The 15,254-nt window shown below is 39.1% G+C and overlaps 1 protein-coding gene across 1 annotated transcript in view; it reads left to right on the top strand.

Moving 5' to 3' along the window:
• Positions 1-15,254, top strand: part of LOC113013016 (metabotropic glutamate receptor 7-like) — a 73,952-nt gene that overhangs the window by 37,028 nt on the left and 21,670 nt on the right. The window contains exons 5-7 of the mRNA XM_026153539.2: positions 3,742-3,879; positions 5,658-5,858; positions 12,320-12,459. Coding sequence (XP_026009324.1) covers positions 3,742-3,879; positions 5,658-5,858; positions 12,320-12,459 — 479 coding nt within the window. The remainder of the gene's footprint in view (positions 1-3,741; positions 3,880-5,657; positions 5,859-12,319; positions 12,460-15,254) is intronic.

Genomic DNA, 15,254 nt, shown 5'->3' with positions numbered 1-15,254 from the left:
TTGTGAGATATTCTAATGACACTCTATGCCAACCTTTAATACTTGGTTCTTTCTCACTAATCTACTTCAGTAAGAGGTTCTTCCTTTCAGAATAATACAGTACAATCCTCTCTTTCTCATTGGGATGAATCTACCAGGGAGACCTAAAATAATAGACTTTGGTCCATCTCCATTTTCAGCCCAGTATATATTCTGTCTGATAATACATTAGAATGGTGTTTTTGCAGCTTATGACATGACCAAAGGCCAATTTCTTTCTTGCATTTCAGGCACATTGGTGAAAAATTGGGGAGGAAATTATGTCTACAGTTGGGAGATATATGCATTCTGTATAACATATTGAACTGTACTGCTCTGGCACTATTACACACTGAAATTGATTTAGCATATCCATATATATATTCTCATTCACTATCATTGATTGTGACAGAAAGAGCCCCTTTCCCATTTATCCATAAGGTCTTGGAAAACTAAAGGTGGCGCAGCCTGCACATTTATCCTTGTAGCTGTTTGAAGCAATAGCTTCACAACAGGGCGTATTTCAGGATTTCCAGTTAAGGTTGTGCTGTGCAATATGTAATGTGTTATTTGTTGATGGTGAAAGAAATCCTTTCTGAGGTTCCCATTTTACAGGGGTTTACACTAGCTTGTCACCCTCCCCCCAGTTTGTGTCTGTTCTCAGTCTTGAATCTGGGATCTTTTACATGTGAGGCAAACATGTTGACTGCTATATTACGGAGTAAATGATTATGGTTTGGCAGATTAAAAATATGCATTAGTTACTGACTGAAACATTCTGAAACACATACAGCACTTAACACATTTATTGGACCCGATGTCATAAAAACAAGAAAACACAAATATTTTAGAACTCTGTCAAAAACACTAAAAATTCTATTATTATATATTTGGCAAAAAATAAAGCCAAATTTGAGCCGGCACACTGGACTTCTCTGAGACATCAGAAATTAATCAAGCATAACATTCAAAACTAATTTTTCTATTCAGGAATGGAAGTAAATAACTGTAATTTGGCAACCTAATCAAAACATAATGTGATTTACAAATTTTTTTTACAGAGTTTTTGTTAAACAGGAAATTTGAAAATGAATGGATAACAACAATAATTATATTTCAGCTTTAAAAATATAATTTTGATTAAAGAGCTTGCACATGCTGCAAGATTAACCATCACAGAAACATGAAAAAATGATTTTGGTAATTACCAGTACTGTTAATTTAGGACAACTGTGGTGTAAATCTTACATTTAATGGTGGTCCAAAAATTTTTTTTATTGTTTTAGCACAGTGTATTATACATATTCATATAACATATACATATTCTTTGTGCCATTTAACCAGGTCGTACATTTTTCCCCACTTTCCTGTCTCGTCTTTGCTGTTCTGTCACAAAAACGTGAAACCTTATTAAGTTCAGATGGTGCATATTGCCTTTTTCTAGGATCATGGCTCTAACCAAAGGTTGGTTCAGTGTTCAATCACTAGTTGCTAACGGCTGCACGAGTACTCCCGGGTGCCTCACGGGTAGTGTATTGTTGTTTTTAATGAAAATGAATTCATCTTCAAAGGCAAAAGTCAATATTGAAAATGATAAAACCCAAGTAATGAGCTGAAAAGATCTTAAAATGCTCCAGAATCATAGTTCTTTGTTGTTTCATCAAAGTGAACGATCGCTTTTACGTTTAACCGTCGTGTCATCCAGCAGATTGGACTGCAGTGAAAAAAGTATGCTGTAGAAATCCTGTAGCATCATTGAACATATACTGAGCAAAAATCTGCAATCTTCAAAGACTATTAAGAACAAGGACATATTTTTATTTACTTTCTTTCTACCCACTTCACCTCCCTCTGCATCATGTATTTCTGCTTCAGCAAACAATTTCCTACATCTCTCTGAATGACTTTTGACATCCTGCAGAGAACCAGCGTGTCCTTGTTCCCATCTTTGGCTGTGGATTGCACAAGACCAAACTAAAGTCAGTTAGAATAAAATGACTTATTTTTTCTTTTCTCAAACACAGAAATAAGTGACTGTAAACTTTTTCATCTCTGGAAGTCATCACAGGTATTAAAATTATTACAGAAGCACTGCCTCGTTATCAAAAGCGACGCTTAATGGTGGTTTTGAGAAAAACCTTAATAGTACACAAATTTTTTTTTTGGACTATTTTAACATTTTATATCATTAATGTCTAAATGAAATGTCATTAACGACTCTGTTATTCTTTAAAACTGCAGTTTGAAGAAGTCTGCCCTGAAGAAAATGGAAGCGAACAAGGGAATTATATAGCTTCATTTGCCAGGACATGCAAAATTTACCACAGAAATATTCACAGCATGTGCCATCTATTTTAAGTTCTGTTCAGTGTCACAGGCCTAATAACCACTCATCATTACAATTGAGGAAATTTGAAAGGCTGGGTTTTATGAAGCTTTCCTTAATTAGGGGAGGTCTAGCCAGGACAAATGTACACTCTGGAGGCAGTGAGAAAATTATTAATCCACCATGCATTATTGATGGTCTTTGAAAGGAAAATCAGCTGAGTCATTCAGCTCTGATTAGCCATTATTACCTTTACCCACAACTCAGCCAATGGGACTGGATAACAAAGAGTGGATACACAGTGACATTAAAATGGGGAATTCAGACTCTCCTCCAGTCATTTGGGATGCTATAAAATATATCAGACGACATCAGCCTGTCGGCCAAATATGCTGACATTTAACAGTGGCAATGACTGATATTTATCTGTGGCTTTGCATCAATTTGATTTTAAATGTTCGAATGTGGCATTATGAAGAATTAAAAGACTGAAACAGTGAAAAGCAATATTTTTGGAATGACAATTTCTGGATTTTTCTGGCACAAAAGGGGAAATAACATCCATCCATCTATTTTCTTCCACTTATCCAATGCAGGGTCACAGTGGGGCTGTAGGTTATCGCAGCTGCGACTGAGCGACAGGCGAGGTACAAGTCACCAGTCTATCGCAGGGGAAATGACAAGAAAAGCAAAACTAAGGACGTGACTATGGCCATTAGAGATTATCCAGATTGTTATTTTAAACATAGATATCAGCTCAGAATTCCAGAACTGGTTCAACCCCATTGTAGATAGAGCTGTTTGCTCAGAAACAACAGTAAAAAATGACTGCACCATGGTGCTTGCGGGGGAGTTTTGTCCCAGCTCGCTTCGCTGACCCACATTGGGTGGTAAAGTTTCACAGAAAAGAGAAAAAAATCACCACACAGGCTTTCTTTTTTTGTTTGCAGCAGGTTATTTCTCATAAAGATGATTCTTCATACAGGCACCAAAGCCCTGCTGAAATATGTGTTAAGTTAATATATCACGCCTTCAATCCATCTCCGTTGTAATGGATTTTATGAAGTGAAGAAAACCTGCTCAGCACCTACAGCTCCTCGTAGCCCGAGGAAGCGGGCTTTGGCATCACTTACTATCCCTGCGTTATTTATTCCGCATCCTGGTTTTTAATTAGTGTAATTTCCTAGATGAAAGAAGTGATTAAAGTTCCACGGGGCTTGAGAGGAAGAGGAACCACTAAAGTCAAATTTTGATGAAGTAGTGTTGTTCCTACACCTAGCAACCAGCACTACTGCACCACCACCACCGAGCTTAAAGTTTCAGTACATTTCCTCTAGCCCTGAATTGGTTGGTAATTGGTCCGGAACTGAGCCATTCTCCTCTTTCCTCTCTTCCAGGGTTTGATGAATACTTTACTGCACTCACCCTCGAGAACAATCGCAGGAATGTCTGGTTTGCCGAGTTTTGGGAGGAAAACTTCAACTGCAAGCTGCTGAGCGCCTCAAAGAAAGAGGATACCAGCCGAAAATGCACAGGTACGCGCACCAATTATGAGCATCTCTGCAGTACACTAAAAAGGTGATGCGTAGTTTCACTCTCCCACGTCAGCGCCCGGTTGATTCGAACTTGACCTTTTGCTTGCACTTGAAGCTGCAGGTAAACGATTAGGGTTTCGTTTTTTTTTTGTTTTTTGTCTGCTGTGTATCCAGAAAGTCTAACACCAGGTGTTTCTATCCAGCGGGTGCAGGACAGGCAGAGTTTATTATTAGAAAAATAATGCACCACGTGACTTTCTACAGTTGCAGACTGTCTCCTCTTGTGGCTAATGTCCTGTAACTCTTTAATCCCATATTCCCTCAATTCCCCCCTTAACACAGTCACCTTGGCAGCTCAGCACAGTAACTGAGCCAGAGACTAATTTATTTAGCTTGGAAAGTGACAGAAAACTATGTCTTCTGCTTTAGTACTAGTAGTATTAATGAAAGGCTTGTTTCTTACAGTGATTCATGCTCATTTTACCTAAACTTGCCTGCCAACGGCGTGACAGGCATTGCACTGCATCTATTATCCATGTGGATGATGCCTGTGATGTGGGATGCTCTATTAATCTTGCTTGCATACGTGATGATGGTAATAGCAGCGTGACACAAATTACTGTTTCCTGAAGGATTTTGTTCCCTTTATAATCGCCTGTTTGGTGTCTTTTATCATGTGTCAGAGACAATACTCTTCCACTTAGTGAGCCCCACAAAAGCTCTGTAAAATGACTGTAAATGCCTTTTATGTTTTCTTCAGTTCCCCTGAAAATGGCTGTACAAACGCCTATATATTGGCTCTTTTCAAACTGCAAGCTGAGTTGATATTTATGAATATTAAATACTAACAACAGGCTTTTTTTTCCCTGCAAAGACTGTCCATTGAGCAGCTTGTACCGAGCTCAGAAAATCAAAAAGGTCATGTGTGGGCAGAAATGTATGTTCTTAGAAATGGGCTAGAATGTCAGCGCAGATCGCTTTTGAACTTCGTTATTTTATTGAAATATTCTGCATTCTTTATATACTTATGCTGTATTGCCAATTATCATCACTCAGGTCTCCTGTGAGCAGCTATAACTGAGGAGGAAATCATCGTTCAGTCTCCTTTTTGATGGTGCAGGTTTTTTTTGTGTTGTTTTTTGTTAAGTAGGAGTGTGAATATTTCGATTATGATGATAATGATGATGATGATTATCATCATTAAAAGGAGATGTAGTATTTTTGTTGTTATAATTTCCATAATTTCACCCTTTGAAATACAATTGAGTTTGCAACAACAACAAAAATCCTGTCGAGCTTGTACGTTACATATTCAGTCGGTGTATCGGCAGCAGGACGAGGCAGAACCTTTACAGCAGCCTGCAGTGAAAGGGCAGTCCACCGGGGGAGGGGGGTATCAAAGGGCGGGGGGCCCCTGTAGAAGAGTCTAAAGTTCATGATCTTCATCACCTTTTCGATGGGACAAATGAGGTCAATTATTAGGCGTTTATTACTTTCTAATGCCCTGCAGTAATTAAATGTATTTGCTGTATTTGTCATAAACACTTTCTCATGATCCAGCTTCCACGTGGGAATTAAATGTGTTTTCTTATTTCCTGAGCCACATTGTCGCTTTAGGTGCAATTCCTTCAGAATCAAAACTGAAGTAAGAACAACAAACGGCAAATTGAGGAATGAAAAAAGGAACTGGAGATGACAGGGAGAGCTGCAGGAATGTAACGTCTAATGGTTCATAATGCATTTGGCTCTTAGTCTTCGTCTTCGTCTTCCTCCCTCAGGCCAGGAGCGCATCGGGATCGACTCCAAGTATGAGCAGGAAGGCAAAGTGCAGTTTGTGATTGACGCAGTGTACGCCATGGCCCACGCTCTCCACAAGATGCACCGGGACTTATGTCCTGATCATCCTGGCGTTTGTCCGCGGTTGGAGGCAGCAGAGGGAAAAACTCTGCTGAGCTACATACGCAACACCAGCTTCAACGGTGAGTGACACGCTGTAAAAGTTCGGATGTTTACAGGCTGCGCGGGTAAGAAAAACAAACTCAATTATGGTATCGCTTAAGTGTTTAGAATTTTGGACTGCATTTAAAGCTTGTACGCCTGAGAATAAACCATGTCAAAATTCAATTATCAGCTACTTATCAACATTGCAGCTGTTGTCTTACTTAACAGCACAAGCGGTTTCTGTCCAGCATCTTTCAAGCTCTCTTTTTGAGCGAGTGGATAATAGAATCAGCTGAAAGAGAAGCTGTGCAAACATTTATTCATTAATGGATTAATCATCTTTGAGCATATTGTGGTTTTAAAAAGCCAGGTTCCTCTCAGTGTGTCTTTTTTTTTTGTTACGGTTTTGTGGATTACTGCTGGGCCATGAGGAAAGACTATATAAAGTTTCTGGTAGATAACAAAGCAAAAGCAGGGTCAGCATTGTTGACTTTACAGGTGCTGGTAGGTTTTGGACAAAAACAAAGAAGCTTCCTCTTTTTTCACTCGATATTCCAACCAACTGTCCAGCTACATTCTCACTTTAAAAGTTGTGACACATGAATTTCAGGCAGTGTTGGGAGAATCAAGTCTGATTAGTTTTGGTTTGAGGGGACCTGTCTGGATAGAGAAGGCAGGAGACAAAACACATGGATTATTGCATATTTATCAGTACTGTTCGCACCAGAGTGCAATTAGATAGTTCACTGACTTTATCCAAGGAAACTCAAGACCATTTAGTATCCTATCTGACTCAGTTGGACATTTGCATTTCCAGCATACAGCCAGTATTGAGAAAGCAGTGCATGTGTTAAAGTGGTTATAAAGACAAAAAATAATGTCGGTATTTTATTAGAACTTGTAGCAATAAGAAGACTAATCATATTTAAAATATGAGTGTCAGACTGTTCCTTTAATTAACACTTAATTCCTGAGTATTTTAGTTGCTTTGTGTGCACATCATGTGAGTTAGAAAGAAAAAAACCAACTTAATGGCAATAAAAGCCATTTCAGGCTACCTCCTCTGTTTTTATGTGTCAGATATGTAACATTTTGCATTGATATGATACTTGATGGGCCTACCTGTGCTTGAATAACTACATTATTCATCCCTGTGCAGAAATCAGAGGATCCTTAACAATTAATGCCGAACGGCTTTTAATGACAGCTGTTCTAAAATGCAGAGAGCAAAGGAAGAAGAGAGACTGGGAGACGAATTTAAAACATAGAAACCTTTGTCATTACAAATCTGCTGGCATGCATGTCAGCCTGTGATCATTAAAGGCTCTTTTGAAGTACACGGTGTCTTCACAAAATGTTCTAGATAAGATTCGGCTAGCTTTTAGATCCTAGTGATTCAAGCACGGCTATAATCTTCTCTCAAAACTTTAGAAGTGGACCCAGATAAAAATGACACTTTCCTTAAGTAGTATGACAAAATCCTGCAGTGTAGTATATGTAGGAATAGTGTACCTCTGGCTACGTTACTCAGAAGGCACATTGTACTAAGGATTTACCTGAGATTTCCTTTCCTTTTGGAAGGGCATATCCTCTCCTGTGGATTGTAGGTTCAATTCCACAGGCCATCTAGCTTGTGAGGGGGTTCTCTCAGGGTACTCAGACTTCCTCCCACAGCCCAGAGGCATGGTAGCTTATTTAGTGAATCGAAATTGGCCGGGTGTTAATATGAGCTGGTAACCTGTTTAGGGTGTACCCCACCCTTCACCTCACGACAGGCCCCAGCACCCCAACGACCCTAAACCGATAAGCATACGAAAATGGATAGAGAGATGTATGGATGGATGGAGACCCAGTCTTTTAAACATGTATCTTATAACTGAAAATTAACAGGAACATTCGATTCATTTATTTAAAAGCATGACTCAAACAGTAATATGCGCATATTATTTTACTGCAACATTAAAGTAGATGAAAGTTTCACAAGTCTTTTTTCTTTCAGATGAATGCATTCATTACTCTAAAACAGAGATCAACCCTCTGATTTTCCTTGAACCTGCAGCGCATATTTACTGCTGTTATTAATTCACATGCAGCTCCAGGAATTTGAACAATTAAATTTCTAGCGTGGTAATCAGACTAAATTTCCATTTCATTTCATTATTCGCTCAGAGATCCTGTTGTTCGTGTTAGTTCTATCTATTCAAATAAGGTTGTTCAGTCACATCCCATCCCCCCAATGTCATTTTCAGTCAAAACAGAAGGCGTGTGTTAGGGAAGAGTTAACAGTTTTCACAACAATCCCATAATTATGCAGTGTTTTGTTATTTAAGTAGTAATACACCAAGCAACACAGTTCTTTCTTTTTTTTCTTTCCCACAGAGCTCTGATTTTCTTTGCTTTTTTATCCAGTGCATTTCAGTTCAATTCAGGTTTATTTATGTAGCCCCAAATCACATCAGCTGTCACGTCAGGGTGTGAGTTAAAGACTCTATCTTGTAGAAAACCATATCAATTAAGAAATATAAGAAAGCACTTATAGGTATATTGGGGATATTGGGAAGGAAAAACTACCTTTTAACAGGAAGAAGCCTCTGGCAGAACCAGGGTCAGGGAGGGGCAGCCATCTGCTGTGGCCAGTTGAGGGGGGAGGGAAAGACAAGAGGAAAGAAAAAGAGAGCATAGAGAGAGAGGACAAAACACTAACTAAGGTAGAGCGAAGACAAACATTTAATGACACACTGCAATCATCCAGGCAACAACAGACCAAACTAAATTGCTTTAAAAATTTGTTATTGCAAATATGCATTCATCAAAACTTTGAGAACCAGGTTTAATGAATGAGTGCCAATTTTGGGAGGCAGCATTTGACTGAGGGCTGCACAGGAAAAAGGGAATCGTCAAACAGTTTTTGTTAGCATTTGAAATGCGTCTATTCAGAGGATGGGTTTTTATTTTCTGCTTCTTTATAGTTTTTTAACCATCAGTGAAATGGCTGTTGCAGTTTTCAATACCGGTTGTATTTGACAGTGTTAGGACGATTGAGTGTGCTATAGCTGCTGTATCAGAAGAAATTAGTCCTGTCCTGCATTGCTGTATAAATGTATGACATAAACAGTGGGTGAATAAAGTAGTATGGTCACCAAAAGGACCAACTTTGACCTGTAGGCGTCACGTAAAGAATCTTTTCTGTAAATAATTTTTTGCAAAATGATGAAATGCAAAAATTCAACTCGTAGGATATCACCAAGCTCACTGTTGTCACTGAAAACATGCGATTTTTACAAACTTTTAATGTTTCTAAGAAAATATCTATCTATTACATATATTTCAGGTACTAAAGGACTAGTATTAATTGCAGATGGATGGATGTTTGGTGCTATAGTGAGTATTTACAGCAGCAGGCTGGTGTATATAAGATCAAGGCTCATCATAATGAAGCAACATATTCAGTGCATTAAAAATAGACTTTGGTAAACACTGAGGAACTGAAAAAAATGCAAGGCTCTGGCTGCAGAAGTTGATTTCAGTATGAAAGCTGTGATTTCAGATAATACTTTTTATTAAATCAGTGCTTTATTTTCTTCATATTTCTTGACATTGAAAATTAAATTATATCAGTAGAAATATTAAGGGTAATATGTGATATTATGCACTAAAATTATCCCGATGCATTAAAAGTATGTATATGTGAAACTTGGTTGACACTAAGCATTGCAGTGATGAAATTTAACAAGGTTAATTACACCATATAAATACTTCTATACTAAAAAAGTGTGAAAGCAAACTTGTGTTATTGAGCTAAAGGCTAAAGAGCCGCCTGCCTTTCTTTAACACTGTCGCTATGGCAGCAGTGCAGAGTTCCAGCAGGCAGGAAGCCCTCTGAGTTTAAGGTGGAACTAAAGCAGCAGACTATATGCAAACGACAGAGCAATATAAATATTTCAAGAAGGCCTTAACCAAGTGCAGATTCATGCACTGGATTGACAAGCTGTTGCCCAACCTCGATAACCATCTGGATTCATGCTGCTGACTTTTCTGTCATTTGGCCTTAGAAAACATTTCATTTTGGTAATGACAAATAAAGAAGTTCATGTGAACCAAAAATAAGATTTTCCATTTTCAGTCTCCACAGCCTCTTCCTGCCTTGTTGTATCTCACACCTTTTTATAACTGGTTGTTCTGTTGGTGCTCTGTCAGGCGTATCTCGCTGCCCCTTATTGCATTTAGACTGGAACCATGCACATTATCCTGTGTGTGTGTGCCGCTGCTAACGCGTGTTTGAGAGCCAAGGAGTGTAAACCTCCTTTGTTGATCTCCCCACCGTGCTGGAGTCACAGAGCTGAAGAATGAGAGGCAGAAGGAAAAAAAAAAAGAGGAGAGAATAATGATGCGAGAGAAACACAGCAGTGGATCCCTAGTCCACCCACACTGCTCTGCACCGCACAGCAGCAGTACACTTTTGTCATGTCTTAGTTCAGAGCCACATGCAAATGCATAAATCTTTCATCATAGACAGCATTCTCGCTTAGGATTCTACACAAAGCATTTTGTTCCCTTGAAAATATCAGGCAATAGAATATAAAAATGAATTTCTAATGTCCTTTTATCTGCGCACACAGAAACGCCACTTAATTATTTGCTCTGAAGCCGAAACTGAGCGCCAAGTGCCCAATCATGCGTGTGACTTTACTGAATGACTGTGTGTTTGCGCACGCTATATATTTTTGCTGGGGCGTGCAATAAGAATGTTAACCCTGTGACAGCTTTTGCTCACTGGTGTCAATACCTTGTCAACATCTTTATACACTGTGTCAACAAGTCTACTCTCTGTTTGGTGGAAGCCGAAGTGACAGGACGGTGACTGCCGCCCACCCGGTTTGGGTTTGGTTTTCATATCGACAGAGTTTTCAGTACGCCTTTGACAATACACTTGAATTAATTCTGAACACCCGTCCCACTTCATTTTCTGTGCTGACACACAGATGCCTATGAATTAGTGTTCTACTTTTAAATTGAAACATCAGTGGGTCAAATGGCTCCACTGCTGCTATTTCTGTAGTGGTAATGTGGAATATGGTGCTGTCACTTTGCATAACCGCAAAATGGGAGAGATTCGTGTCTCTGCATCGACACTGTAAGGGCCACAAACTTTCATTTGTAATACACAATCGTGTCACAAAGTCAAAAAGAAAATTTGGGTGCTTGTTCACAGTATTTTATTTAAAAAGCTGGTTATTTTGTTCTCTGAAATTGGATTTTCTCTCGCCTCGTCTGCCTTTCTTGTTTAACAAGAGACTTTTAGCCTGAAACTTTTGTAGAGTGTTCAATGACAAATGTCCTTGGAAAAAAAAAATAAACTGGAGGGAGATGAAATTCCCTTCTGGCTGAAAACTAAGGAGAAGGTGCGGTGGCCTTCCATCCAAAAGCCACAAGCTCTGTTCTAGTTACAAAAAACAACATGTTCCCAAAGTGTTGTGGACATATGCTCGTGGTCCACTTATTATAGCCAGAGCTATTAAAGTACTTAATTCCCATGCCAAGTGTCATCAGGCTCCCCCTGTCCCATTTCAAAAATGGTATCGCCATCCGTGCATGTGAACCACTGTATGCTTTGCCAAGGTGAACAGACTTGTGAAATACAGCAGTTTTTTTTTCATTCCCTCCTGCATTGTGAGGTGGTAGAAATGACCTCATCAACAATGCAGACCTCATGTATGAAATAAAGTACAACCTTTATTCTGCTAATGTCATTCAGCGCTCCCTGCTGTAAAGGAGAACTCACGTTGACTGGCATTTGCATTAAAATGTGCACACATTAACACGTGTACCAGTGTTAAAATAACTGACAGGCTCGAGAGCCTGCAGAAGTTCAAATAAGGAAAACCTTAGATATTTAAATGTTTCAGATGTCCACAGTCATCTGGAAGCTAATTAGTGAAATCTTCAGGGCACCGCTTAAGCCTGGATGCTGCACACTGAGAGCGGATGGGGACTGGAAGATGCTTTGGCTGACCTGTTTGTCCTCCTTACGTCCCCAGTTGTTGACCAGAGTGTGACTGAAATGCAGCACTACTTTTAATCTGCGGAGGTGTGCGCTGTTTTTAAGGAGCAGCAGCCAGTTCTTGATATTAGAGTTGAGAGTCCACATGACTAACCATGTTTTAAATGTGAGAATATATTCTGCCAGTGGGCATTGTGCAGGCGTGATGATGAATAGGAAGCAGGTAAGAAAGTGTTATAGTGGTCAGTAGGGAGCTTAGTAGCTTTCTAGACTTTTTTTGTCTGTTATTATCACAAAGGTTCAAGATATGCGTCTTTGTTTTTGGAGGTTTATATTTGGAGAAAGGCACACAGACTCCTTTGCTTTGTCCTTGTAGGCCACCAAGGAGTCGGGAGAAACGAGGTAAAGGGTTTTTTGTTTTTTGTTTTTCCACACCAACGTCTAACACTTTTTCTTTTTTTTTTTTTTGCATCTTCTCTCTTGCTCTGCTCTGCACAGGCAGTGCCGGCACCTCTGTTGTGTTTAACAAGAATGGCGATGCTCCAGGACGCTATGACCTGTTCCAGTTCCAGATGACCAACTCCTCTACCCCAGAGTATAAAGTGGTAGGGCAGTGGGTGGAGAACCTCCAGCTCAGGGTATGATGATTTACAGCCGCTGATGAAACAGACAAGAGGCATGCGTTTGCAAATGTTGGCATGCGTGATGATAAGGGATATGTGTGTGCCGATTCTACAGCACGAGGACTTTGTGTTTTCCAAAATTGAAATCTCTCAAGGTGTGCATTTTTTTGCATCTCAACTATGGAAACAAATCAGGTGCAGACATTTTTACTTCCACTCTGATTGATGTATTTCAGGTGGAGAAAATGAGCGTTTGCAATTTAACATGCAAAATAAAGTGTTTGCTTTACCCAGCAGACAATATTTCATCATTTTCAGGTCTTATATTTTCCTCCAGCAACAAATAGAGAAACGCACACACATTTCAACTGATGTGTTGCTCTCCAATGTAAGCCAAATGTTAAACATATTCCAAAGTCCTACTCAAAGTTACTTTAGACTTAATAAAAAAATGTTTATAACCATAATTGAAACTTGGTTCTGTTAAAAGTTATCAAATATCCTGAAAGCTGCTTTTTTAATAGGAAAGAAAAAATATGCAGGGAAACCAGACTATTTTAAATCTAGTGCATGAAAAGGGATAAAAGGATTTTAGTTGGTCACATTTAGTATGTTATTAAAAAGATCTGATATGTTTCCACCAGTGAAAGAATGTTTGGGCAAGACTAATACATCAGAAGCAACACGATTTGGGAGTTCAATATTAAAAAAGAAAGAAGGAAATAAAAAGAAAACCAGCTAGCTGAGCTCTCACTGATGTTGCATATCATTATTCTTTCACTGCATCTTCTGGAGGACTGAGGGTGTACAGTGGAAGCTAACTTATGTCAGTCCGTATACTCTGTGTTGTGGCAGCAGAGAGCTACCAAAGATGTCGCTGGAAGGTGACACCTGAAATACACACCTTCCGTGTTCCCACTGCAGCTCGCTAGCTTTCCTGCACTACACGATGAAAGTCTATGATCACATTTTATCAGATGAAATGAAAGTACAAGTTAAACCGTATGACGGCTCTGGGTGCGTTACAGGGAAAGGGAAGGATATTAATCTAAAAATATGTGGATGTGTGAGTTGTTTGACATTTTTGGCACATCCAAATGAAAGCTGAACCCATGGAATAGCAACATGGATTTTGCATTTGGAACTTAAATTCACCTACTGTCTAATATAGGGTTTAGGTGCAAAGCTGGAGGCTGCAGCTGCTTTTTTAAGTGCAGGGAGTTGGTTTCATGCCACTGTAATAGATCTCACTGTCACAACACGAGAAATGGGCTCAGGTGATTCATGTGGGCAATAAAGAAACTGATGAGTTCTTATTTTTTCAAGGCAAACATGGCTCGACATTTACCATATGATAGGATGAAACCTGAGCTGAAATTTCTTTGTAACTCAGATTAGGAAAAAAAAGAAAAGAAAAAAAAGCATGACATTTACATACCGATGAGTCAACATTTGCATAATGGTTCTCGGGGATGACAAGAATTAAACTAAACCAAATGCATTTGATAGAACAGGTGGAACAACGTCTGCTGCTGGAGAGTTCTTCTTCGTTCTGTTTTAGTGTGATTACAAACCAAATGCTGTTACAACACAATTATATCCTAATGCAGAAAAAAAAAGAAAAGAAGGTGTTACTGCGTTCTGTAAGCGCCGTCTAATTTAAAGGTTTCGTTGGAATGAGCACCCTGATACACTCTGCGATGATCAATAAAGAAATTCAATGCGATGCTGTTCCAGCTCGCAGAAACTCAAATTAACTGTAAAAATAACAAATAAAACAAAACCCAAATAGCAGCCTCCATAGCAAGTCCAAGGTGTCAAAAATCTTGTTTCTGGTCTCCATGGCAACAGAGCTGTTGGTCTCATTACTGTTTCCACACTGTGTGTAATCGGGAGGTTTTCCAGAGAGCACCATTCATTGTCCAAATAACAAGTGGCACCTTCATGCCCTCAGATAAATGGCAGATGATAATCTACCCAGACAGCACAGAAACAACACATTCGTCATACAGGTGCACACATCGCAAACACACTGCAGCTGTGTGAGAGTGCGCGTTTGTGTGCGAGTGGGGTGCATATCTGCATGTGCAATTAATGGCAGTTGCCACATGTGGAGGAGGTGATGCTATCACCTGAGGTGATGCCAGACTCATGTCATATGTGATGGTATTTGCACCTGGTGCAATTTTTTAAAACCAATCCATGTTAATCTTAAAGAGTCTGACTGTAAAGCCATAAGTGTTTGAAGTTTGTAACAAGTGTTTTTTGTTTTGTTGATATGTTAAAGCCCATTTGAGTCTACAGAAAGACTGCAACAAACAGTGTATTTTCAAAAATGTCAAAATATTTCCTTAGAAATGTTTGAGCTGCAGGAAGCAAGGACAAAAAAAAAAGATTTCACTAACTGTCTCATTATATCTTGTTTCTCTAAACCTTACAAAAAAAGAAAAGTAATGGTACATTTGATAAATTGATGTTTGCGGATGATGAAGGATTTCTTGTGTTTTCCTTAAGTCTGGCAGTCACATAAGTATTAGATGTGATGTCTCTGGTTTAAGTTAAGATAACAGGCTGCAGGCTCGATCTTCATATTTATTGAGCAGGTGAGCCAAAAATAAATAAGTAAATAAGAAAAAAACAGATAATCTTTTCCTAAATGTTGCTGGTCTTTGATGCTGCCTTGTAGAGATTTTCTGTAAAAACAAACATTCAGTCCGACGGACTAAAACGCACTGTGCGTATCACTGAAGTCTAATAAATGGCACGTCAGTGATAATCACCCTCATTGTAATGCAGATATTATTATCTTA

The sequence above is a fragment of the Astatotilapia calliptera genome, chromosome 20 (assembly GCF_964374335.1).
Source record: "Astatotilapia calliptera chromosome 20, fAstCal68.1, whole genome shotgun sequence".
NCBI classification, from domain to species: domain Eukaryota; kingdom Metazoa; phylum Chordata; class Actinopteri; order Cichliformes; family Cichlidae; genus Astatotilapia; species Astatotilapia calliptera.
Note: the sequence above shows the minus strand (reverse complement) of the source record. Positions and strands in the feature narration are given on the sequence as shown.